General features: G+C 42.6%; 1 protein-coding gene across 1 annotated transcript in view; it reads left to right on the forward strand.

Annotated features, from left to right (window-relative positions):
- fat4 (FAT atypical cadherin 4) overlaps positions 1-27,935 on the forward strand; it is a 416,915-nt gene that overhangs the window by 238,830 nt on the left and 150,150 nt on the right. Inside the window, exons 6-7 of the mRNA XM_070871826.1 lie at positions 4,593-5,515; positions 9,322-9,496. Coding sequence (XP_070727927.1) covers positions 4,593-5,515; positions 9,322-9,496 — 1,098 coding nt within the window. The remainder of the gene's footprint in view (positions 1-4,592; positions 5,516-9,321; positions 9,497-27,935) is intronic.

A 27,935-nucleotide genomic window follows, 5' to 3' on the forward strand; every position in this document is an offset into this window, starting at 1 on the left:
GACAAAGGAATTTGATGCAGTCTCCAATAATATCACACAGCATAATTTCCAGATTTGTATCTTAGAACATTACACAACTTACTAACATAGGAAAGTGTTCCAAGACGCTCTGCAGAAGCGATTTGAGATAAAAATTGACACCAAACCAAAGAAGAAGGCCTGCTTTTACCAGCGTAAGAGTTTAAATGAATATAAAAATATTTTTTTTCAATTATTTAAACATTAAAACACCTGTAAAATAAGTTATGGTTATGATTAGCCCCTTTAAAACATTTAAATTTATTTATGTTGAATTAAATTGTATTTTAATTAATTTTAAATATATTATTTTAAAAAAATTTGGCATGTAAATGTGTTTTTTTATGTGATTCCCATTTATGCTTATGAGGATTTTGTACGTACGGAATCCCCATAAGCATGAATGGGGATCCCCCTTCTTTCATTGGTTGGGCCAGCCCACATGATCCCTGGGGAGATTGCGAACCCCATGGGATAGGTGGGCCTTTATTACAAATAGAGGCCCAAGAGAGTGAGTCTCCATGGATCCCGAGACAGAAGGTAGGCTCGAATTTTATTTGCAGATCGGAGGCATTGCCCCGTGGGCTGCCCCCGACCGCAAATTCAGGACCGTTAGGGTGGGCGACTAAAGGTTTGGTCAATGAGGCAGGTTGTAAGGAAGTTCTTATAGGAGGAGACAAAGGGCCCAAGTTTCCACATGATTTGCGCCTGATTTTTAGGAGCAACTGGTGGAGAACGGACTATCTTAGAAATCGCAATTCTCCACATTTTTTTTTCTGCAGTTCTAGTCAGGTAGAACAGTTCTACTTTGGAACAGAATCTTTTCTTCAGTGAAAATGTACTCCAAACTAAAGTAGAATGGAGCAAGTGATTTTTGTAGAACTGAAAAAACCTGTTCTACACATTAAAAAATCAGGCGCAGGTTACAAATTAGGCGTCCAGAACGAGGTGGGGAGGAGGGGGGGGAAGGGAACTCATTAAATTCTACAATAAATCCTTATTTATACTTCTACAAATATTATACAAATAAATCTAACCTGAATAAACATTTATAAGCAAAGAAAGGAATAAATAAACCATCTTCCTACCTGTGTGAAAGTGCTTCAGCCAGGGAGAATTCTGCAGCCGTTCGTTGCCGCTGAGCGGGAGGGGGGGGGGAGGGGAGAAAGCCGTTCGTGCAGCTGAGTGGGAGGGGGGGGGAGGAGAAAGCGGTTTGTTGTTGTGGAGGGAGGGGAAGGAGACAACCGTTTGTTGCCACGGAGGGGAGGGAGGGGAAGGAGACAGTGAGAAGGGTAACCTCAGTGCTGATGTGCTGATGTGCTGATGGCAATGTGCTTTTATTAAAAAATGTTCAAAAATTAAACAGCTACAAAGAATTATAAAAATGGCCGAGTGCCAATCTTTTTTTTCACACTGAGCATGCGCGAACGCTCCAACGCGCACGCGCAGCGTTGCCGGCAGGAAAAAAACTAATTTAAATAGTACCCGCCCCCTCCCACTTACAAAATCGGCGCGAGTGTAGGCTCCGCCCCCCTGGGCGCCGCGCCAAACAGACAAGGAGCTGCAAAGCTCTCGAGAATAGCGCGATTTTTTTTTGGCGCCGTTTTAGGCGCGAAAAACGGGTGTCCAGCTCGAAGGGGCGCCCGTTTTTTATCCTGTGGAAACTTGGGCCAAAAGAGTTTTAGAGCTGGAATTCCAGAGCTTTGGAATTAAAAAGACATTATTGGGATGTTATTGCAGTTGACAGGTGTGGTGCAGATCAGATGGCATATTATTGCTTTTTTCAATTACAACTATACATAGTGGAGTTTTACTTACAACGGCAGTGTGCAACGAATGAGCTGATTACAGACAAGTATATGTTTTTTATGGCTAACGAGAGAATTTTTAAAAGTACATCACTAAAAAGGTTCTACGTAATTTCACTTTAGCCACCCATTTGGATGCAGAATGTACAAAACAAGCTAGATGTCGAACACGACAATTGTTTTAATTTGAAAACACTGCAACCATTCCGTACAGAATTGTGTCTTTGCAGTGGCACAATTATTAAGTAGAGTTAAAGTATAAATACGTTAACCACAGATGGACTTTCTAGGTAAGAAGGAAATAAAGATTAAGAAAGAAAATTAAATGTTGCCAGTTACTTATTGTTTACCTACATAACAAGAGTCACTGCACTTCAAAACAATTTGTTATACGAGGAGAAGTTTGAGATGTTTCTGAGAAACTTGATAAAGTATAATATAAATGCCAGTCTTTCGTTCTTTCAACTTAAAATAAAAAGAGAACACACTGAAAATCCACAGAAGGACGATTAAACATAGAAACATAGAAAATAGGTGCAGGAGTAGGCCTTTCGGGTCTTTGAGACTGCACCACCATTCAATAAGATCATGGCTGATCATTCCCTTAGTACCCCTTGCCTGCTTTCTCTCTATACCCCTTGATCCCCTTAGCCGTAAGGGCCATATCTAACTCCCTCTTGAATATATCCAATGAACTGGCATCAACAACTCTCTGCGGCAGGGAATTCCACAGGTTAACAACTCTCTGAGTGAAGAAGTTTCTCCTCATCTCAGCCCTAAATGGCCTACCCCTTATCTTAAGACTGTGTCCCCTGGTTCTGGACTTCCCCAACATCGGGAACATTCTACCCGCATCTAACCTGTCCCGTCCCGTCAGAATCTTACATGTTTCTATGATCCCTTCTCATCCTTCTAAACTCCAATGTATAAAGGCCCAGTTGATCCAGTCTCTCCTCATTTGTCAGTCCTGCCATCCCGGGAATCAGTCTGGTGAAACTTCGCTGCACTCCCTCAATAGCAAGAACGTCCTTCCTCAGATTAGGAGACCAAAACTGAACACAATATTCCAGGTGAGGCCTCACTAAGGCCCTGTACAACTGCAGTAAGACCTCCTTGCTCCTATACTCAAATCCCCTATGAAGGCCAACATACCATTTGCCTTCTTCACTGCCTGCTGTATCTGTATGCCAACTTTCAATGACTGATGAACCATGACACCCAGGTCTCGTTGCATCTCCCTTTTTCCTAATCTGCCGCCATTCAGATAATATTCTGTCTTTGCGTTTTTGCCCCCAAAGTAGATAACCTCACATTTATCCACATTATACTGCATCTGCCATGCATTTGCCGACTCACCTAACCTGTCCAAGTCACCCTGCAGCCTCCTAGCGTCCCCCTCACAGCTCACACCGTCACCCAGTTTAGTGTCATCTGCAAACTTGGAGATTTTACACTCAATTCCTTCATCCAAATCATTGATGTATATTGTAAAGAGCTGGGGTCCCAGCACCGAGCCCTGCGGCACTTCACTTGTCACTGCCTGCCATTCTGAAAAGGACCCGTTTATCCCGACTCTCTGCTTCCTGTCTGCCAACCAGTTCTCTATCCATGTCAGTATATTACCCCCAATACCATGTACTTTGATTTTGCACACCAATCTCTTGTGTGGGACCTTGTCAAAAGCCTTTTGAAAGTCCAAATACAGCACATCCACTGGTTTTCCTTTGTCCACTCTACTCGTTACATCCTCAAAAAATTTCAGAAGATTTGACAAGCATGATTTCCCTTTCATAAATCCATGCTGACTTGGACCGATCCTGTCACTGCTTTCTAAATGCACTGCTATTTCATCCTTAATAATTGATTCCAATATTTTCCCCACTACTGATGTCAGGCTAACACCTGAAACTGAACAAAAAGCAGTTTAGGTGTAACCCTGAATCAGAACTCGGAAGGAGAAATTGGGTGCCTATGCGCCTCCCATTAGTACCCCTGGGCGGGGGGGGGCGCAAATGGCTTTGTGACCTGGCACAATGCTGACATTGACTCCCGCCATGTTTGCCGGGAGTTTAGCAGTGGCACTACGGTGTTGCGCCCCAATCTCCTGTGCCCGGAGATCGTGATGTCATCGCTGTATGCCTCGTCCCGGTACCACCCCGGACCCGAAATTGACTTCCACCCCCTGCAATAGTGCCGGCGAAAACACCGACAGATGCAGGAAGCGTTCATCAGGCAGCCGGCCTCTTCGGGGGCGATGATTAGATGCGAGTTGGCCGAGGTAAGTAAAAATAAAACGTATCTTTTCTGTGGCCGTTTTATTCGCGGGTTCCTGCCCATGGTTGTTTAGCCCAGCACTCTGCTTGCGTGCCGGGCTGATCGCGGTTAATCATCACTTCCTTGGTGATCCAGGTAGGTAGGGCCTGCAGCGATGGCCCAGTGTGCAGCGCTTCTGAAGTCTCCGCCCCGACTGCTGTCTTTAGAGCTCCAAGAAGGAAGTGGAGCACTTGGTTTAGTGCTCCACTTCCTTCTTAGAGCGCAAACGGTGAATTTTTTAAAAATTTGAAGTTGTTAGCGTCTGGCACTAACTTTTCAAACTTTAAAATATTAGCACCGCAAATGGGACGATAGTGAATTTCACCCCCCAGATTGTTTTGACCTGCTTTATTACACGAATATAATCTCATCTGATTTAAAGTGTACTACAGTCTATATTCGTCTGTTAGGAGCTGGGTGTGCTCACTATATTTTTTGGCTTTCTGTTTCCAGGGCTCAATTCCCAGTTGGCATACAACATTGCTTCCGGAGATTCACTGCAACATTTTGATATAGACAATAATGGCATTCTGAGTGTCAAGCAACAACTGGATCGGGAAAGCCAGTCGTTCTACAACCTGCTGATTAGGGCTCATGATTTATCTCTGCTTCCAGCGAGTAGGCTTACAAGCACAGCGCAAATCTCTGTTATTCTGCTGGATGTCAACGACAGCCCACCAAGGTTTATTTCCTCCAAGATGGCCTACATGCAGGAAAACTCTCCTGTGAACACTGTTGTCTATAAAGCCCAAGCCACTGATCCTGACAGTGGACCAAACAGTTATGTTGAATACACACTACTGAGCCACTCAGGGAACAAGTTCAGTATCGGAACAATAGATGGAGAGCTACGACTGACTGGTGAACTTGACAGGGAAGATGTCGCCAATTATACATTGACTGTGATTGCTACAGACAAGGGTGAGCCTCCACTCTCATCATCAATGGACGTTACTGTGATCGTGCTTGATGTGAATGATAACACTCCTGTCTTTCAGCAACTTCTCTATAAAGTTGAGATTAGTGAAAACACACTTAGTGGCATCGATCTCATCCAGGTTACTGCCACTGATTTTGATGAAGAAACTAATGGTCAGGTCCGCTATCACATCGCCCATGGCAATCTGAACAATGATTTTCGAATTGACTCTGTTACTGGTGTAGTATCAGTAGCCAAGCAACTTGATCGTGAAACAAGACCCTCATATTCTCTGATTGTCCAAGCAACTGATCGGGGAAGCAGCCCACAGACTGCCACAGCTGTAGTAAACATAAATCTCACAGATATGAATGACTTTATACCAATCTTTGAACTATCGCCCTACACTGTGCATGTGCAGGAAAATGTACAGAATCTGCCAATGTCCATCTTGCAGGTTGGTAGTAGAAAGAGTGTTTTTAAAAAAAATCTGCAACAATAATTCTTCAATTTAGATATAAGATCAGTATTATAATGAAATCTGGTGTTTATGTTGCACACATGTGTCAGTCAACTCCTATTTTATATTTATCATAATGGCAAAAATGCAGTAACTCATGATGGTATATAAGTCACACATTTTTATTAAGAGGACTTTAAAAATGCATTAAGTGCAGCACACATACTAGAATTTTAGAGTAATGGCGTTAAACCTTGTTTGATTAAAATTAATTTCAGTCAAGGAACAATGTTTTAATATCACAAAAGTAAGAAATCATTGCCAGAAGTCTGAAAACATGAAGAATTGAATGGGAAAAGGCTATTCACGTCATCAAGCTATTCCTTCCACAGACAATCTGATGAATCAGAGATAAGCCCACAAGCTTATTCCCCTGAGGAAAAGCCCTGAAAAGTTTCTCCCTGTTCCTCCATCTCAAAGTGGTCAAGTTAAACTGAAGAATACCCGTCGAACCTTCCTACCTACATTGTTATTCCTAGTTGAAATTAGATCAATCCTAGATGTGAAATTCATGTTAGCACCAGCAACTGCTTGCAACTGATGCATAAACCTATCAGCAATCCCAGCAGCGCAACAATACATGCATGAGTAGACTTGTCCAATGTGCTGTCTGGTTTAATGGAAGTTGTCGTTGACATTACTACATGCCAATCTTGCGTCTCGCGGGGAATTTCCCCTGTGGGGGTCAGCGTGGGGCGATAAGGGGTCGGCATGCACAGCGATGTCAGAGGCGCGAACGGGGCCATAAAAAGGGGCAATTTTGGCCCCCTGGTTTCTAAGTTACATAACACCACCACATAACAAAGTTAGTTATGTGATGGTAATTGTCAAACTGGACCGACCATCACTGAAATCTGAGATAAAATCAGAACAAACCTTGCCTTTTTGTATACAACATTAAGACTGTTCTGAATATATTATGTACCCTTTACTTCAAGCATTCAGGGTTATTAGAAATGCACCAAGGGGACTACATTGACCAAAGGTCTCCTCCCTGAAACTGTTACTATGCAGCTGAATTTATATGGCATCAGCATGGGGCTGAGAAATTCTAAGCAGTTGATCAAAATATTATTCTCAAATAGGTTGGCTCATTGTCACAGATAAAACAGCTGTACATGGCTCACGCTGGTTTCATACAGATCATTGAAACTAAAGTAATTAAAATATAGGATAACAGATACTGGCTATTAGTGGCAAGGGAGTCAATTCAGTTGATAGTACTGATGTATTAAAAAGTAGAAACAAAGCTAAATTGTTTCTTCAACATTATTGAATTATTGGTTTGAGCTAATTGTCAGGCTTTTATTATATTTTATTAGGATATATATTTAGCCTGTTTTTGAACTGTATTTCTGTTTAAAAAAAACATAAGGGAGCCGATGTGGTCAACATAGAGGATATACAGGTGAAAGGAAAGACAGAAGTGAGGTAGGAGCTGAGGACACTTGACATCTTGAGGCTGATTTTCCTGCCCTCCCCCACCACCCCTGCCATGGTCCCAGCATCGGGCCTGCAGCAGCGCAATGGGGAAATGGAATTTTGCATTGTTGGCTATGATTTTTGCCAGCTCCCAAATCTCCTGCACTCACACATTGCAGCCCAATTTTTTCCAATGGTCACTCTAACAATCAATAAATGAAAGATCATCAAGCTGAAAGTTCCTGGTTGCATCTTTAAGGATTCTACAATCTCAAAGTGCGACCCAGTGTCTAATGCCCAATTTCTGTGGGCACATCTTCAACCAGGCAGCTGTCCAGTGTTAGTCCGGGAAAATAATATCGAAGGTGCTGTTATGTCATTTCCATATTATTTAAAGGGATTCCCAACCACATACATACAACCCCTAGAAATGCATTTCATTCGTATAAGGGGTAATGATCCAGCATTACTTGTCTTCACCTCTACTTGTTGTCCAGAACATCCTGGGAACTGGTGCGTGCAGAGTGTTAAGAGCAGCAAATGTCGCAGTTGTCGTATTAGTTAGAAAATGGGCTGCACAGAGACAATTAGCATATCTGTGTAAAATAATTAGCATATCTACTCCTCTGTCGGGTAAATAGTTCCTGATTCAATCTTAGGCTCGTGCTAACTTAACTAATCTCAGTTGGGGCAGTGGGTGCTGCTGTTATTGGCCTCAGTGGCATTTCATTTTGGGGGAAATTAATACACATGATACTTGTTCCTGGAAAGTGAATCTCTGTAAGGTGTGGGTAAGGAAAGATGGCCCTTGGCAGTGGGGTCCCCCTCGAGAATACATATCCTGCCAACGATCACTGTGTGTGCTCAGACATAAGAACATAAGAAATAGAAGCAGGAGTAGGCCATCTGGCCTCTCAAGCCTGCTCCGCCATTCAATGAGATCATGGCTGATCTGATCTTGGCCTTAACTCTACTTCCTTGCCCGCTCCCCATAACCCTCGACTCCCTTATCTCTACCTTAAATATATTCAATGACTCAGCCTCCACAGCTCTCTGGGGTAGAGAATACCAAAGATTCATGGCCCTCTGAGAGAAGAAATTCCTCCTCATTTCAGTTTTAAATGGGCGACCCCTTATTCTGAAACTATGCCCCCTAGTCCTAGATTCTCCCTCGAGGGGAAGCAACATCTCTGCATCTACCTTAGCAAGCCCCCTCAGAATCTTATACATTTCAATAAGATCACATCTCATTCTTCTAAACTCCAATAATTATAGGTCCAACCTGCTAACCTTTCTTCATATGACAACCCCTTAATCTCAGGAATCAACCTTGTGAACCTTCTCTGAACATATAGTGACCACTTGAGTTCGGTACCTGGTTAGCCATGGAACTGTATTCCAACAAGAATCATCACCCCCCCAGAGAGGAGTGGAGAAAATTGGGGGATAAAAGATAATTCTAGTGAATATGTTTTGTCGGAAAGTGTAAATGAAATCTTGTACAGCAGAATTGAATTGCACACTTCTTTAGACTTTATTGTAATTTTTAACTATATATTGCACACCAGATTATAATGTGTTACTGAATCTAGAATATAAACAAAAAAACTGTAGGAATAAGAAAAGACCATGCAGTCAATCCACCTCACTCTGTCAGTACCCGATTTGGCCAATTTTTATCCATTTCCAATCACAAAGCCACATCCCTTCACTCCCTGCTGAATCAGGAATCGATCCATTTTCCTTTGATTGCTTCACCTAAAATGGGTGCCAGCTATGTGTAAAGAAGATTTTCCTTGTGCTATATCTTTGTCCTAGCTCCCTCAGTTTATAAATACATTGGGAGTCATTTTCAGTTTTGACGGTGGTGGAAAACCTGCAGTAGTGGATAAGCTGCCCACTATACATCCTCCCAGTTTTCCTTTCCATTGACATCATAAGGCCGATCACTATTGCCAGTTTTCTGCCCACGCCCAAAGTGAAAATGATCTCGATCCTTTATTTCCTATCTGAGTTTTGCACAAAATACCTCTCTATCACAGTAATTCACATCATAATGTTATAGATGATGCCCTCTCCATAATTTTTTTTAAATGAGAATAAATGTAACTTCCACAGGCTATGTTCATAAGTGAACAGTCTAAACCCTAGAATCATCTTTGATGCCCTTCTCCAAATCTGAATTCCATTGCCTCTGACTATCTTTTTGTATGTACAGTAACCGTAGTTGGCAGAGTGCTTTACAAGTTGTTTCACCAATAGTTTATAGTGTATTACTCTCATGTCCTTGGACTTACATATCCTGTGGATTTATGCTGTAGGTTATAGCTCGTGATGATGACCAAGGGCTAAATGGTCAGCTGACTTACACAATTGTTGGTGGAAATGAAGAAGGAGCTTTTACTCTGACACCCAGTGGGCAGCTGAGCTTGGTCATGAGCCTGGATCGTGAAACAACGGCGCAGTTTGTCCTGACAGTCATTGCTACGGATGCAGGTAAAAGCAACACTTTCAAATGCATTTCGAAGTAGTTCACTCACATACTCTACCTTATTAAATAAGAAGATTTTGAATGTATTAGTCATGAGGGTAAATCTCCACTACTGACAAGACTGTAGATCGAAGAATCAGGTATAGAAGTCAGCAAGCACAATTTGAATTTTCCAGTCGTTCCATTTAATTTCAAAGACGGGGAAAATTGGGAGCACTGCGAATCAAATACGCTGATCCCCTGTGCTTGATTCTCCCATCAATGCTCTCGGCAAGCAAAGCATCTGCCAGAAGCAGAGCCTTGTAAAATTTAGCCTATAAATTAGTGAAAGCTTCAAAGTTGTCTTCTTTCTGGAACATTTTTATATTAAAATCCCACTAAGAACAATTTCTTGCTGTCACTGTTTTAAATGTAACCATGTGACTGAGAGTTATTTAACTGACCTGATAGTTACATTAACGTCCCCTCCTGAGTCACTCCAATTCATGGAGTGTTTCCTTCACCTTGCTTTAATAAGACAACAGCAAATGGAATCTCCATTGACAGTACGGCGGTAATTTTCCAAGTCTGTGCTGCAGTGGGGTGCCTCTCCTGCCAGTATTGCAAATTGGAAATTCAGGCAGACACTGTTCACAAATTTCTGATTATTCATTTTAATAGACTGTGAAATGTGGGCATGTCACATTCAGATTTATGATTTCTACTGCTGGTGGGCAAAGCTCCCTAATGGCAGTATGGATCCCCTATAACTGTGGACCCAATGAGAAGCAAAACTGCTTGGTATAAATCACTGGTGGGCAGAATATGGCCGGCGGGCCGTATCCAGCCCGCCAGTGGATTCAATCTGGCCTGCTAAGACCTGGCTTCGAAGCTGAACGCCCGCCGCGCTTGACCCCGCCCCAGGTAACCTCAGGAGGCGGGTCATTGTCTCCGAGACAGCAGGGGAGTCAGAACCAAAAGCAGGTGGGCAAATTGAATCTGCTGTTCACTGCATCAATGTGTCGTTATCACACATAAAACCTCAGTTTCTGCTCCGTCACTGCAACATGAAAGGTAAGTTCCTCGCGGTTTGTGGGTTCAGTTTCCAAAAATCTTTCCAGATAAATGCACAATAACATACTTTAAATATATAAAAGAATGCCATTAGCAGCATGACACAGAATTGACAATCAAATCGATTGGAAGATTGTTTACTTAGAACTTTAAAAAAAACTTGCAGCGAGTCTTTAGTCTTAAATCGTCTCTGAATAAATTTTAGCGACTAATTTAAATTTCCGCAGTAAAGAGCCAGGGTGGGGGGGGTGTTGGTTTCTAGCTCAGTGGTGAGCAAAATTCGGCCCATGGGACATATCCTACCTGCCAGCTCTCTGGACGGAACAGAAATACAACACGAGCCAGAGCTTGAGCTTTACATTATTCTGAGTCGAGTCATGGCTGGTCATCTCATGACGCTTTTACCGAAGAAAAGAGACCGACGCTGTGTCTTTCCTCTCCCGGTACACAGAGTACGACACGGGCATTCTCATCAGCATCTTAGACATGGGAGTGGATCCCACAAGGGCTTCAGTTAATGGCACGTGATTGGAGTTCAGGTTTTGCAAAGCCTTGAGCTCCCGTACTCAGCACACTAAAAAGAGAACACATTGCGTGTCGGAGGCCCCACAGACTCGAGCCACTCTGCCAAACTGCCACATAGACTTTCAGTACGACATATAATCGATTGATCGATCAATCATTTCATTGATTTATTAGCAGGAGATTTTACCATTTTACATTACATGTTGTGTATTTAAAATAGTATCTGACTACTAGCTGAATTTATGTATATAATTTATTGGGAGGGTAGAAATGGGAGTGATGATCAACACTATGAATTGGCCTGTTTCAAATTTAACAGTTTAACACTTTGGCTCTCACCGACATGCGCAGTCCATTTACATTTGTTGCGCGATATGTCTTCCAGCAGCATGAGCTGGTGAGCGGCCTGAGTGGGATCTCGCGATTGGTGCGCACTTTATGGGGAACATTGGTGTGCAGCCCTCAACAGCTCACCAAAACTTGTTAAGTGGCCTTTCAGCTCAAATAATTGCCCACCCCTGGTATAAATGTATTCTTATATGTTGAGTCATGGATAAGTCATCATCATAGGCAGTCCCTCGGAGTCGAGGATGACTTGCTTCCACATTAAAAATGAGTTCTCAAATGACTGTTAAGTCAGATGCGGGAGCTACAGTCTCTGTCGCAGGTTGGACAGACAGTGGTTGAAAGTACGTTGGTTGAAGTGCCGGTTTTTTGAAGTGCTTGGGTTGTCATGCGCTCCTTCCGCCGTATGTGCTTGGTCTCTTCTTGCTCCCGGCGAAGAGACTCGAAGTGTTCGACGCCCTCACAGATTATTCTCTTCCATTTTGAGCGATCTTGCGCCAGGGATTCCCAGGTGTCGGTGGGGATATTGAACTTCTTCAAGGAGGACTAATAAATGATTACTAATAAATGCAATATGGAGGCTGCACATCAAAAATAAGAAATGTATACTTGTATTTGTAACACACTGAATTGCATCACTGCAAGATGGAAGAGTACATGTGCATCAGTACCAAGCTGAAAAATCTATTATCTGGTAACAATCCAGTGCACATACATACAGGAAGCTGGTTCTCTACTTGATCTTCTTTTTGTCATTGGCGTGCACCCAGTTGGCATGACACACCTGTAGTTCTAGCTTTTTTGATTCTGTTGATGTGATGATGCTGCATTAGACAAGGTAGGAACATAGGAATATAGGAATTGCTAGATGAAAAAAATGACACGGTCCATCTAGTCCGCCTTGTACCATCCTGGTAGTCACATGGTACAATGATAATGGAGATGTTGACCAATCAAAGCAATCGATCACTATATATTAGTCTACAACAAACCCAGACATGACCTGAGGAAAACCTCAGTGGTGGAGAGCTTTGAGAACCATAGGTCCATAGGAAATCATCTGTTCCTTCCATGCATTTACACTTATCAAATGTAATATCTCAAATGACTCATATGCTGTACTCCAAAATGTTATTTTCTGAAAGAAATCTATCTAATTTATTCCAGGTATGTTCCTGAAACAAATTTGAGATATCACTGTCGGCCCTGTGCCTCTTGTTTTCTGTACTTATTTTTTGTAATTTATTTAATTTTCCCTCCTTTCCATCCATGGTGTTTACCCACAATGCGTAACTTCCCCAGGCAGGACCAATATTGACATATCAACTTTCCATGACAGGAAAGAAAATATTGTCAACAAGTCAGCAAGTTAAAAAAGCATCTGGGATCATTGGTTTTATTAATAGAGGAATAGAGTAAAAAAATAAGGAAGTTATGCTAAACTTTTGTAAAACACTGGTTGGAGTAGTGTGTTCAATTCTGTGCACCACACTTTAGGAAGGATGTCAAGGCCTTAGAGAGCATGCAGAAAAGATTTAGTAGAATGGTACCAGGGATGTGGGTCTTCAGTTACGTGGAGAGACTGGAGAAGCTGGGGTTGTTCTCCTTCGAGTAGAACAGGTTAAGAGGATATTTGATAGAGATGTTCAAAATCATTAAGGGTTTTGATAGAGTAATTAAGGAGAAGCTACTTCTAGTGGCAGAAGGGTCGGTAACCAGAAGACACAGATTTAAGATGGGCAAAAGAACCGGAGGCGACATGAGGGGAAAAAAATTACGCAGCGAGTTGTTATGATCTGGAAAGGGTGGTGGAAGCAGAAGAATTAAAAAATGGCTACAAAAAATAGTGACCATGATTGGAGCTGATCTTTTTCTGTTGATTATTTATATATATTTCATGGCATCCACAAAGAACTGAGGTGAAATTTCTTGGGAATTGCAAGAGAAACTCAAATAGACAGTAATTACAGTAAAGAATTTTTGAATAGATTATGAAATTCTCAAAATAGTAACACATTTCAGCTGAGTTGTTTTTTCTTGCAACCCAAACAAATCACAGTATTTTACAATCATTTGACAATTATAATCTTAAGGTTGGTTACAGTCTGCTACAGTCATTCGTGGTCCAGCTGGTTACAGTCTTCGACAGCCAGTTATAGTTCTAAAAGTTGGTTACAATCTCTGACAGTGTTATAATCATTGGCAGATGGTCACTATCTCCTTCAGTTGGTTACAATATTTTATAGTAGTTCGAGTCTCCAGCAGTAAGTTACAGTCTCTGACAGTTAATCATGAATGCTAGTTACAGCCAGTGATAGTAAGTATGTTATATTCTCCAGCAGGTTTCCTGCAGTCAGTTACAATCTCTGCTAGCACTTGCAGCTCTGATAATCTGTTACCATGCTTGACATTGGCAAGATGTGCAATGATAGATGCCCAGTTACCTTGCTTAATCACAGCAAGCCTCTCTTGCCTCAATCAATTTCAATAAATTTGAGTGGCTAGCAAAGACTTGATAATGATGCAGCTGCTGCTCTCTTAACGTATGGTTTAAATTATTCAAGGACAAAATGCATTTCAAAAATAAATACAAAGTCACATAGAATCTGCATCTGTGTGAGCAGACAACATCCATAGTGACTGAGAGTTGGGGGCCGAAATTCAGGCCCGCCAGAAACCTGGCGCACTTACCGTTTTTGAAGTGTTTTCAACGCCGGGTAGGTTGAGGTCAACTCTTGATCTATATTCAGCTCTTTGACATTTCTTTTAATCGGTCAGGAAGTCGATCATAATGGGGGCGGAAGTGCAGCGGTAAGTGCTGGTGAGGGGCGGAAGTGGAGGCGGGATGGATTCCCCGCCGCTGTCACTCACGTCTGCGTCACCACATATTTCCCCTCCTTTAAAGGGGAGAAAATCGGCAAATATTGAGGTCTAGCCACTGGACTACCAGGGAGGATTTCACCCGGGCCAGCGGCCAGGCACCCAAGAGGAGGTGCCAGGCTGCCTGTTGACGGCCCGGCCGAACCCGGGGGCACAATAGTCCAGCCGACATGGAAGTCGGCCGACAAAAAAAATAAAATGGCGGCCACGGCAGTGGGCCCTCGCCTTTAATGGCTGCTGCACAGCCAGGGCTCAGAGAGAGAAAACAAGGTGCACTGACAGAAAGCTGTCGGGGGCACAGCTCGGCGGGCATTAGATTTTTCGGCCTGAATTTTGACGGAGGTGAGGGGTCCTGGCGGTGCGTGCACTTACGGTCACTTGGCAGCGGCAGAGCGGGGAAGTGGGGACCGCCAGAAAACCCCCCCTACTGAATTTGGTAGCAGCCATTTGACCGGAAATCGGTGGCCATTGGATTCCGCCACCTGGCCGCCGCATTCCGGCAGTAACAAGCCTTATCGGACCCTGAATTTTGGCCCCTTGGTATTTATTATAAGTATAATTGTAAACCATATTTTCAGAGGTTTCTGCCATCCCTCATGACCTAAGCTATGTAAAGTTGATCCTCTCCAATTGCGGAACCTGTTAGGTCATGGGATCGGTAAACATCAGATCTGGCAACCAGACAGGAACTCTTCAAACCTCCTCATTATTTTTTTGCGAACCAAATATGTTTGCATTCCAGATCCAATCAGTGTTTTATTTATTGGCTGTGTCCTAGAGTAATACAGCAGTGTAGTCTGTCAACTGCATTTTGACTATCTTATTTTAAAATGACTATGGACTGTTACTTTTAACTCCTTAGAATTCTTATTTGTCCAGAGAGAATTCAGTAATAGATGTTGAAGGATGAGTTCCAGCTGTGGTAGGATACAGTGCACACTTAGTAAAATGATGACTACAGTTCATACGTGTCCTGGCTGTTTGTTGCTGTGCATATTGGACTGTCAGCTCCTCGATTTAAACTGGGCAGGTAGTATTTCCACACATAGCAGATTGGTTGTCTGTCTTGCTGGTGGATTTTATGATTTTATTTTGTTTGTTCAGTATCACAGAAACTGATATTAGGATATAAGGAAATATGGGACAAGAAAAGGCCTAATTCTTCCACAGATTGTCCACAATTTACCCTATCATGGACTCTACCTCATCTGTTGCATATCCTGAGGGAAGGTTTTGCAGAATTTCCTCCTGTCCTCCAAAGGTAATCAAGTAAAATTCCATCCGCAGGTGTCCACTATTCACTCCTGGCCGACTGCCCTCCACAGCCAATACACCTTCTGGCCCCAGCAACACATGAACCATCATGTTTAATTCATCCAGGTCCTGTTCAGATGTGGTACATCTCCTTTGCAAACACGTATGATTCACCTCACCTTTTGTACTGCGTGTACAATGCAGCTTTTTTGCATTAAGCTTAAAATCTGTATTTAAACTCCAGTTTTCAGTGTGTTTTTATCTGACACTTCACACTAATTTCATTTCTCGCATGTTGTTTGGACAATTGTTTTAGCTATAATAACATGCAGACACTTTAGAGAGAAAAGAAGGTCCTTGCAAGTGCAATTTGTCTTTGAGCCTGTCTAAAGGGATTGTTCATCAGAAATTGTGAAGTGCTAAGAAATCTCAAACACATGCCTTGACAAAAGGTTGAACACAGGCCAGAATGCTGGGAAGATCATTATTTTGATTCTCTACATTAAAGAATATAGATGGTTTTGGAAGCTGATCACAGTAAAGAAGTTGACAGTAACAAGTGAAGTGTGCTTCCAAGTTTGGGTTGCCAACCTGTTTAGCTGGTTGTGTCCATTTTCAGCGGCATTTTTGTACGTAACGGTTACTTTCCCAAAATGCAAATTGGAAGAGTGCAAATTTTCTTTTGTTCGGCACATCCAAGGCACAAGATGTACCTGTGGACGTTAGAACATGGACCCAGTCACATGTGCAGGTGGCAATGTTTCCATGAGTTTTCAAGTGGGATGGGAAAAGTATTTTCATCAGTTTTGGCACAATTTCCTGCCAGTGAGCATCCATTTAAAAAAAAAATACTTGAACTTATCCAGGTTTGTTTTTCTCCATTGACACTGCACTAAACCACAAAATAGCTATGATTCATCAGCAGTCATCCTGTGTTACAATGCACTATCAATGTGTAAAAAAAAACTGACTACATTTGACAGGTCCAGATGTAAACTATTGCCCTGAAAATTGCAGTAAGGACTGAGAGTGAAATTCATCTTTTAACAAAAACTTAAAGAATGTTTTTCCTTCCTCTGTAATTTGCAATCCAAGATTTAAATTGCGGGACTGTGACTTTGAAATCTGCGACTTCTAAGGGAGTCATTCATTACAGAGACGGGAATTTCATTCAGAGCTTGCTTGGACTAGGTTATTAATGCACACTTGAGATTATTTTTGTAAGTTATATGAGAATAGATTGCCAATTTTAGCCTAAAAACTGAAGTAACAGTTGTTTTGGAGCTAATTTATATATTTTTCGAAGTAAACGGCTTGTAATTGTTTGTGAGTTAGGACAGCATGCTGGGAAGATCATTATTTTGATTCTCTACATTAAAGAATATAGATGGTTTTGGAAGCTGATCACAGTGAAGAAGTTGACAGTAACAAGTGAAGTGTGCTTCCAAGTTTGGGTTGCCAACCTGTTTAGCTGGTTGTGTCCATTTCCAGCAATCACCAAAGACTGTAGTCAACAGCAGGTTATTGTAAAAACTATTTTCTTGTGCACCCATACCCGCAATGAGGAGACGGCTGCAATTGTGAAGCACCGGTCTCATTTTCACCTGACTGGTGAGCTGCGGAGCGACACTTGGGCATCCCGATGCAGCTTGCCGGATTGAGACCTCTCAATATTGGCCGGCCCAGCTAGCTGCAAGGTAAGTGCGGGGAGAACATAAGAATTAGGAGCAGGAGTAAGCCATTCGGCTCCTTGAGCCTATTCCATTATTCAATGACATCATGGCTGATCTACCTCAACTCCACTTTTCTACATTATCCCCATATCACTTGATTTCCTTAATATCCAAAAATCTATCGAATATACTCAAAGTCTGAGCCTCCACAGTCCTCTGGGGTAGAGAATTCCAGAGATTCACCACCCCTTGAGTGAAGAAGTTTCTCCTCATCTCAGTCCAAAATGGCTGACCCCTTATTCTGAGACTGTGACCCATTGTCCTCCCTGCATCTATCCTGTCAAGCCCTGTAAGAATTTTAGGGAAGGTTGTGATTGCGGAGGGTGCGGGTGGGGTTATTATAGGGTGGCAGTGGCATAGATTATTCTTGTGCGGCCCAACTTGCATTGGCTGGGCCTCATCGGCTCCATCATCTGTGGAATTGGTCGGAGTGTACACGGTTCACCCTCCAACCTAAAGTGGCAATTCAGGTCTCAGGACCACGATTTGCATATGAAAAGGACAAGCATTTCGCGCACCCAACAGTAAGACCCTTTCAAAATGTCATCGGCCTCTTTATTGGTATTAGGGGTTAACAACCCCATTTTGAAGCCGTTACCATTATAACTGGGCAATAGAAGTGAAAACTGACCCCGATAACTTTTAGCATTCAGGTTCAAAAATGTGAATGTTGTGTTTAAGCCTAACCTTTCTACCATGTAAATACATTATGCTCATATTTAGAGATGTAATTTAATTTTTATCATTATCAGCAGGAACGGTAGCGTAGTGGTTATATTACTGGACTAGTAATCCAGAGACATGAGTTAAAATCATTGTTAAATTTAATTAATTCAATAAATCTGGAATAAAAGGCTAGTGTCAGTATAGTAACAACATGGTCACCATTGTCGTAAAAAATCATCTGGTTCACTCATGTCCTTGAGGAAAGGAAATTTGGCGTCCTTAGCTAGTCTGGCCTACATGTGACTCATGGCAATGTGGTTGACCCCTTAACTGCCCTGTGAAATGGCCTATTAAGCCACTCAGTTGAATCAAACTGCTACAACAAAGTATAAGAAGAATAAAACTGGGCAGACCACTCAGCATCGATCTTGGCATCAGATTCAGAAACGACAAAGGCACACCCTGCAAAGTCCTCCTCACTAACATCCGGGGACTTGCGCTAAAATTGGGAGAATTGCCCCACAGACTAGTCAAGCAACAGCCTGACATAGTCATACTCACAGAATTATAAGTTTCAGCCAATTTTCCAGACTCCTCCATCACCATCCCTGGGTATGTCCTGTCCCACCAGCAGGTGGCGGCACCATGGTATATAGTCGGGAGGGAGTGACCCTGGGAGTCCTCAACAGTCTCATTGCATCAGGTCAAACAATATCACCTGCTGCCCTCCCTCAGCTGATGAATCAACCCCCCTTGTAGGTGGCATTTGTTTAAAGTACACAACTAAAATAGTTGAATCAATTCAACACCACTTGGAAGAAGCACTGAGGGCAGCAAGGGAACAGAATGTACTCTGAGGGGAGGACTTCAATATCCATCGCGAAGAGTAGCACCACAACTGACCGAGCTGGCTGAGTCCTGAAGGGCATAGCTGCGAGACTGGGCATATGGCAGGTGGTGCTAGAACCAACACGAGGCAGAAACCTACTTGACTTCGTCTTCTCCAAACTGCCTGTCACAGATGCCTCTGTCCATGAGTAGTGACAACCACACGGTCCTTGAGGAGACAAAGTCCTGTCTGCCCACTGATGACACACTCCATCATTTTGCGTGGCACTACCACTGTGCTAAATGGGATAGAACAGATCATCAGCTCCAAACTGGACATCCGTGAGACACTGTGGACCATCAGCAGCAGCAGAATTGTATTGCAACACAATCCAGAACCTCATGGCTTGGCATATCCCATTGCCATCAAGCTAGGGGACCAACCCTGGTTCAATGAGGAGTGAAGAAGAGCATGCCTGGAGCAGTATCAGGCATACCCAAAAATGAGGTACCATCCTGGTAAAGCTACAACACAAAACTACATGCATGATAAACAGTGGAAGCAGCATGCTATAGACAGAGCTAAGCGACCCCACAATCATCGGATCAGATCAAAGCGCTGTAGTACCACCACATCCAGTCATGAATGGTGGTGGACAATTAACTAATGGGAGGAAGAGGATCCATGAACATCCCCATCCTCAATGATAGTGGAGGCGAGCACATGAGTGCAAAAGACAAGGCTGAAGCATTTGCAACCATCTTCAACCAGAAGTGCCGAGCGAATGATTTATCTCGGCCTACTCATAGAAGGCAGTCTTCAGTCAATTCAATTCACAACACTTAATATCAAGAAATGGCTGAACACACTGAATATAGCAAAGGCTATGGGCCCAGCCAACACCCCGGCTGCCGTGCTGCAGAACAAGCTGCATTTCTAGCCAAGCTGTTCCAGTACAGCTACAACACTGGCACCTACCCGACAAAGTGGAAAATTTCCCGGGTATGTCCTATCCACAAAAAGCAGGATAAATCCAATCGGGCCAATTACTGCCCCATGAGCCGACTCTCAATCATCAGCAAAGTGATGGAAGGGCTGGTTGATGGTGCTTTCAAGCAGCACTTACTCACCAATAACCAGTTTACCAATGTTCAGCCCAACACACCAAGTGCTTTTAGAGACCCACTTTTCTTTAGGGTCTTGCCAGGCCTCCTCCTCGCCTTCAGAGCTGTATGATTCTGCTCTGACATTCAGCTGCCAATTCTCAGTGGGAAGTGCTGAAGAGCCAGTCCTAGCTATGCAAATGACCCTGCCCCTAGGATTTGCAATAGGGTCTCCAGCTAAGGACTAGGGCAGACGGGGATTCCACTCCGCTGCACTTGTGCCAGCAGACCAGACTCCCAGAAACCTCTGTACCCTTTTGTTTATTGGCTTTAAGGGACTGTGGTAAAATGAGACCTTTGCCCCATTTTTCATCGATGTAAAACCAAAGCACAAGCTGACCAAAATTTGATACAAATTGGTCTTAGAGACCACTGGAAGTTGCTCAAGAAATGTTCAAATATATTTTTAACGTTTATTTTTGTGGAGACAGAAAGAGCAGGAGTACTTCTCCAACCTGCTGTCAGCTCGTGTGAGAACCCACCCCCAGATTCGCCTCCTTCCCTACCTCCAACTTCTGACTAATCTTCTGCCTTCCCTCACTGGTTTGCCACTCGTAACTTGCTGGCCACATGCAAATGAGGCTATGGCCTCATGACAGTAACAATGGGTGGGTGGCTGGCATGCTGCACCCACCCACTGCCAGTTGTGAACCTAAAGTTAAAATTAGCTCAAAGAGTACAGCCCACCTCTCCGGGGGCGGGGTCTTGCCATCTATATCTGAGAAATGGATAGTACTATACTGCATGTTTGATGTCGATGCATTGCCCAAGATTGTACCACACCAAGCGAAATGCAAATGTATAATATTACTGGGGCATTAGATTGCAAATTTCCCGATGATCTGAGCTGTAACGATTACTTCAGATAGATAGTAGCTTTGTAGAGATCTGCTGAACAAGAAGGACTACCATCAACTACAATATAAGGACTATCTCAAGCACTAAAGTAAACAGTGGGAAAGTGGGTGGTTTATAGTATGTTTAGTGCTGCTCAGAGAAAAAGAAGAAACATCAAAGTATTTGAGACCTGGCATTAATAATAAGCAATTCTTTAACAAAAATGCAAGAAGTGAGAAAAGCATCAGAGAAAAGCAATGGGAAAATATAATTCAAATGAATTGCATTAGAGAAATAAATAAAGTGAAAGGTGAAGATGTTCCACTTAACTCAATTTTGTTGTAACTTTGTCCAACTCTGAAAGGAGTTGACCTCTAGAAGGAAATGGTAGAATATTTTCTGAAGTATCGTTATGAATTTAGGGGCAAGGATAGAAACATAGAAACATAGAAACATAGAAAATAGGTGCAGGAGCAGGCCATTCAGCCCTTCTAGCCTGCACCGCCATTCAATGAGTTCATGGCTGAACATGAAACTTCAGTACCCCCTTCCTGCTTTCTCGCCATAACCCTTGATCCCCCGAGTAGTAAGGACTTCATCTAACTCCCTTTTGAATATATTTAGTGAATTGGCCTCAACTACTTTCTGTGGTAGAGAATTCCACAGGTTCACCACTCTCTGGGTGAAGAAGTTTCTCCTCATCTCGGTCCTAAATGGCTTACCCCTTATCCTCAGACTGTGACCCCTGGTTCTGGACTTCCCCAACATTGGGAACATTCTTTCTGCATCTAACCTGTCTAAACCCGTCAGAATTTTAAACGTTTCTATGAGGTCCCCTCTCATTCTTCTGAACTCCAGTGAATACCGAGATGATGGTGTACCAAGTCTCCTTCCTTGACATGCTCAGCAGAATATTGTATTAAATTTTACAAGCAAATTGTAAAGTCATTTAAAGTAGAGAATTAAGGTAAACTATCACATGGAAACATTTTCACATATAGTGTAAAAGCTATTTCAAACAATATTTACACAATAAAACATTTCTATTTACTGCAAGGAATAAGCACTAACTTTATTTATACTTTAATCATGCAACAAACAGGAAACTGTCCATTAAGACATTTGTTGATATTGCACAGCTGTTACTGGGTTTGAAATCCAATATTAACAGTTAAATAGCACGTCATTCACTCTCTCTACACAGATTAGATTAGATTTGAATATCATCAGTCAACTTGGAAAGTAAGTTCCACTTGCCTCATATCTATCTAATGCATCTCTGAAATTCAGTATAGTCATACTGAATGACAGGAAATTGTTTTGATTCCACATTAAATCAATTCCATTTCATGCATATTGTCACAACAATTTTGGCCTAGAAAATTGCTTTGTGAGTGTAGGAAGAGGAGCATTGGGATCAGGTTTTAAGAGGAAAGAAAATTATAGATTTGACATAGTTTGTGCAAAAACTAAAATGTTTACAATTTCCTTCCACTTCTATTTAATTTATGATAACTGAAGATATTACTAAGTGGGGGAATAGGAAAGATTTCCTTCATCTTGTCTCTCGATGATTTCAATCATTCACAATTCCAGGATTAACAAAATCTTCTCTTTATAGAGCATCTCTCGGCATCATTTAAAGCAATTAAACAATTACAAAGAATTATCATTAATTTTAACATTATTTCCTCTGCTACTCAGTGCGGTACTGACTTACACATGCAAGTTTGATTCACAGCCGTTTCTGGGGCAACAAATCTCAGCCAGGGTAGCAATGTAGGTGCTGCAATTGGCTATTTGATCTTCTGTTTGATGGAGGGGTTAGTTCCCCAGAATTCCTAATAGAAAGTGAATAACTGAATGTAGATTGAGTAAAAGATTTATTCAACTGTCTAGCTTTTCCAACAGAGAAGCTGCTGAGGCAGAAAGGCCTAGAAAAGACGGCTTCATAAATCAGAATGCTGTACTACAACTCACTGAAGTAGCATAATGTAGTGTGTTCATTATTTTTATCAAGGTTTGGCTCAGTGATTGCACTCTCGTTTCTGAGTCAGAAGGTTGTGGGTTCAAGTCCCACTCCAGAGACATGGGCATATAATTTAGGCTGACACTCCAGTACAGTATCACGTCATAAAGCAATGCAAACCAAGTTAAAATTACATATACCTGCAAATGGAAATCAGCCTAGCAGTGCGTGATTTAAAATGGTGCCTGGCAAAATGAGGTATTTGGAACTGTGAGGGCTTAGTAACTCAGTCCTGTGTCTTTGAAAAGCCTTTTAACTTTGGCTCCTGAACCTGGTCGAAGTCAACGACAAAAAGTACTTTGTATAAGAACAAATCTTAGCTGGATAAATTGAACATGAACTAAGGAACTCTGAGGCTGAAATTCTTACGGATTCCTCGGTCTTCCGCTGTAACTTCTTTTGGAGTCCAGCAGGATCTCCCAAGAAACAGCGGAAGTGGCCATTTCTGCCATTTCCACAGATGTTCCACCAGTCTCCTATCAGAGTTAAAGTGGGAGACCATTGGAAACTCCATGGAATTTCAATACTTTTCTTATATTTTGGTTCTAAATGTTGGTTGTTTTACTTCACTAAAGTTTTCAAGTTACTTCTGTCACTTGAGCTTCTGGGGAGGGAAGGAAATATATTGAAGCCAACTGAACAAAATTTGCAAGTGGAGCCAGTGAACGCAGGGCCTGAGCAAATAGGACTTGAAGGAGCGCAGTCAAAGCTAGTATCTTTGATTCTTCTGTTTTAGTTTTGAATACAAGACAGAGCAGACTAAACCTTTACATTTTATTCTGCTTCCTCTAAGCTTGATAGTCATTGCTTTCAGTTTTTCCTTGAAGATACTTTGACCATATCCTTACATTTATATTCAGTCAAATGTAAAACAGAGTCATTCATTTCCATAATACTTTAGTTAAGAGGTTTTTGTGGAATCAAAACATTTTCCCTTGTTTTAAATTCAGCTGCCTAATCAGGCTACCAAAGAGGAATGTTGAAAGCTTTCTCTAATATGTTATTCATTACCATGCAGTCCAAGGATTGTGTGAGCGTTTACCCCCTTGTTTATACAACGACTTTAACTGCTTGTTTTGAATTAATTCAACTGAATTTTAAATAAGAGAAACTGGAATGAGAAGGTGCACTGTAATAAAATGATGGATATGTGTACCAGCTTTTTATTTCTCATTCTTGACTGTTTAAGATAAATCTAATCCTCTAACATTAATTTCCCAAGAATTGTCCCTCAATACTTTACAATCAAATCTAAAAAAAAATCACCCATATCAGAATGGTTTCCTATAAATAGGACTTGCAATTTAAAACATTGATAAATACACAGGAAATGATTTTACAGTGTTTCATGATATCATTTGAATTTATATAAGGTTACTACAGGTACAATGATATGCGGTATGTAGATCAGACTATACAATAAATAATTAAGAATGAAATGTGAGAGACATAATTGATATTACAAAGCCTACACTATATGTAGCTTTCACTCTGGATGTTTTTGTAGTTGACTTGGTCCAGGAGGTTCAGAAGCCATAGTACAAAGGCTTCTCAAAGGCACAGCACTGAGCATGTGCCACAAAGCAATTAGTCTTCTTTTTCTTCCAATAGCCCAGCCTCCGTGGGAGAAAGCTGTACTTATTTCATTAAATTTGGCACACTAATACTGTAAGCACACAGACTTCATCCATCACACAGATCCATTCATTTGGTATTTGATCATTGCATCAAAAACTCGCCTTGTTGCGAGGCAACGCAATCACATCAGTAAACATCCCATAAGTCCATCCTCGTCATCTAAAATAATAAACCAAAAAATGTGTTTAACCACCATGTCATTTAATGGGGAATTTATTTTCTTAAGAGACTGTTTAACCTTCACATAGTTGTGGCGGTGTCATACATTGGTGCAGCACACTGTTACCCACTAACTTTTTTTTTGAGAACCACAACTCTTCGCAGCGGCTTCCTTAAGGGCAATGTTCCAACATGGTGGACCAGAGAGAGCTGGAATACGTCCGTATTTCAACTGTGTCCACAGTATAGAGGTACCAAGTGGCCTTTTCACTTGTACTGTATTTGGCGGGATAATCCCACCTCCCAATAGCTTTCCATTAGTTTCTGTTGGTGGGGAACAAGGCAAAATGAAACAGTACTAAATTCCAACCTCAGTAACATTCTACAGGCAAGTGGGCTGCAAATAGAAGCCAAATGACACATGAAATAGAAAGTCTTCTTGGAGCCATAGGGTGAGCTGCATGTGGCCACCGGCTACTATAGGAGTGATTTCCCACTAGGTGCGAACTAGATGGATGAGCAGTTAAAATCACTCATGGGACTTGCCCGCTGTGGGCCTGCTTTCTTCCCATAGTTTCCGATTTTAACCTGCTCTTCTGAGGAGGCAGCAAGAACACACATCAGAAAATGGTGGGGTCCTTCTTTAAATATGCAGACGAGGTTCTGATGATATTATCAGGGGCATGACTGCTATTCTGAATCTAGGCCTCCACGGGGACACTGTTGTGGCTTTCCCGCCAGGCCTAGCTAGTGGTAAGAGGATTCAGAACCAGAAGAGACCCAACAGGCAAGTTCTTTTTACTTTTTTTGACTTTTCTTGTGGGGCCTAGAGTTATTCACAAATAAATTTTAGGCCTCCCCTCCCACAGGCTCCTGCTGCCGACATTCCACTCCCATGCCCACCGGCCAGCTACTGCTTCCAGCTGGTTTCGAGTGGGAACCTGACTGGGCCTATGCAGATAAGGCACAGGAGTTAAAATCTCCCAAGCTTCATGCTGCTGTGGTCGGGACGATTTGCCAATCGCTTCGACTCCTATCCACACGACTGCTGCTCGAGTTAAAACCAGAACTTACGAATATACTAATGTAACCAGTAGTAGCATTTCGGTTTACTACCACGTGTTTTCTTCCATTCACTAATTTTAGTTGAAAAATTGACATCAATATAATGTGAGGAATACAATTAGTGAACAGCGAAAAATATACTCTTGTTGGCTTATTGATATCAGCTGAAACATCTGAGGGAAGTTAATTAATTCCTTGGAGAGAGAGAAAGTTAGCCAGTAAACCCAAGCTACTTTAATGCATCACCTAGCAGCACTCTGGTAGGGGTCTTGGAACAGCCTGTTTGATCTACTGACTGGAATAGTGTACAGAGGGAATTTGTTTTTTAAAGGTTAATGTAGTCACATTGCCCTCAAATACAGATAAACTGTGGTTCAAACCGTGCAGATGTTCCTTCTCCAGTGTCCCCACAGCACTCTAAATACTTGTGTATTTTTAAGTTCATCCATCTTTGTGCCATTCTTGTCAGGAATAAACTGGAAGGTGTCACCTGAGTTTGGCTGATTATCACAAACCTAATGGCCTAATTATGGGCACAATTCAGGCATGTAAAGTCATTTATACTCCGACAACAAAATATGCAGTGTTCACAGGGCTTTGAAATGGAGTTGTTAGTCTGTTACTGCACTATTTGTTGGCTGATAACAAAAGTTACACTGCACTTTCTGAAGGATGTTGTCGGCCCAACTTCCTGCTTAATAAACACTTCGGCCAAGAATTTCTTCTGAGCTGCACTCTCTCTGCCACTGTAACTTTGTGCTGTGGGAGCAGCTCTAAGAAATTCTCAGCCATAATTTGTTTAAGATCTTAATGTGTGCTCATTGAAATAAATCCGTTATGATTCGTCATCTATGCTTTGTAACAATGGGGGCTATAAACATTAAAGGGTACAAATTGCCCGCCGCCCGAAACCTCGTTTCGATGTTTTTTACCGCAGCTGTGGTTCATATCGACTCTTTCGGGAAATTACACTCTGTTTTTTTGTGTTTTCATCTGGAAGTTTGTCATAATTGGGGTCGGTGACTACACCTGTGGGGCAAAAACACGGCGGTGACAACAACTAAGGGGCGGATGTTGGAGGCGGTGCGTCATCGCGGCGCTGCAACACTAACGCTCTCCCCTTCACTTGAAGGGGAGAGCCTCCGCGCTTTTTAAACTTCCACTGGGTCACCAGGGAGGGTGGCGGCCCGGCCAAACCCGGGGGCTTAATTGTCGGGACGACCTGGTAGTCGGCCGACAACAAAAAAACATGGCAGCGGCAGTGTGCCTCCCCTTTAAGGAAAGCCGCAAGGCCGTTGCAAAAGACCACAGCCTTACTGGACCACCGGGGAAAAGATTGTTTTGGCACCGCCGGGCGGGCCGAAGATTTTTCGAGGAGGAAATTGGTGGTGCACACGGTGATGACGTGGGATCGGGGTACCACCGGGAAAACTGGGGAGGGCAATTGGGCAAGCAGTGGCCATTCAATTAAAAGTCAAACGGCCTCTCCACTCCACAGCATGGCCACTGATTTGCGGTGATAACAGGCCTCAAGGAAAGAGGCAATTTCGACCCCGAATATTCTTGTGTTTTGTGTTGCATTGCACATCAAATGCACTAACATTTTTTTGGTTCTCCAGGAACTTGGCTGGATTCTAGCAGTCTGCATTTATGCCTCTTGTAGCTTTGTCGTACAGTTTGTTCACACCCCTACTCTGGAAAATATAGTGCTCAGACAGGACCATATGTTATCCCCAGACACTGGCTGATGTAGCGGATTACAGTGGGTTAGATAAATACCTTTGTTGAGCTATTGCAAATGGTCAATGGGCAACAGGTGCTGGCAATGACAAACAGATGGCTGCCTCGTATAAACTGACCTTTTTGAAAAAATCCTGGACACAAGTCAGAGGAGCCACCTGCTTTAATTAGTAGATTTACTGCTGTTCAAATTAGCTACAGGTGGGATGTGGAGAGATGGCATCTTAAATCATGTTTCAGCGCCCAGCTCGCGACTTTCCGTCTTCAGACCCTGCAGAGATACCTTTACGTCGAGCCCCCTCCTAGGTGGTGTGCTCTGGCGAGGTATTTCTTCCGCCAGCAGCGCGACCTCAATTATGACACGCAGCTCCTGTTTGTGAACTTGGGGGGTGCCAGGACCGCCCTCCGGGAGCTGCCTGTCTTTTACAGGGAACTCATCAGGGTCTGGAACAAAGTCTCCACCAAGCGCAGCTCTCCGCCGGCTGGAGTGGCGGCCGTCCTGCAGGAACCGCTGCTCGGGAATCCGTA

The sequence above is a fragment of the Pristiophorus japonicus genome, chromosome 2, assembly GCF_044704955.1.
Source record: "Pristiophorus japonicus isolate sPriJap1 chromosome 2, sPriJap1.hap1, whole genome shotgun sequence".
NCBI lineage: Eukaryota > Metazoa > Chordata > Chondrichthyes > Pristiophoridae > Pristiophorus > Pristiophorus japonicus.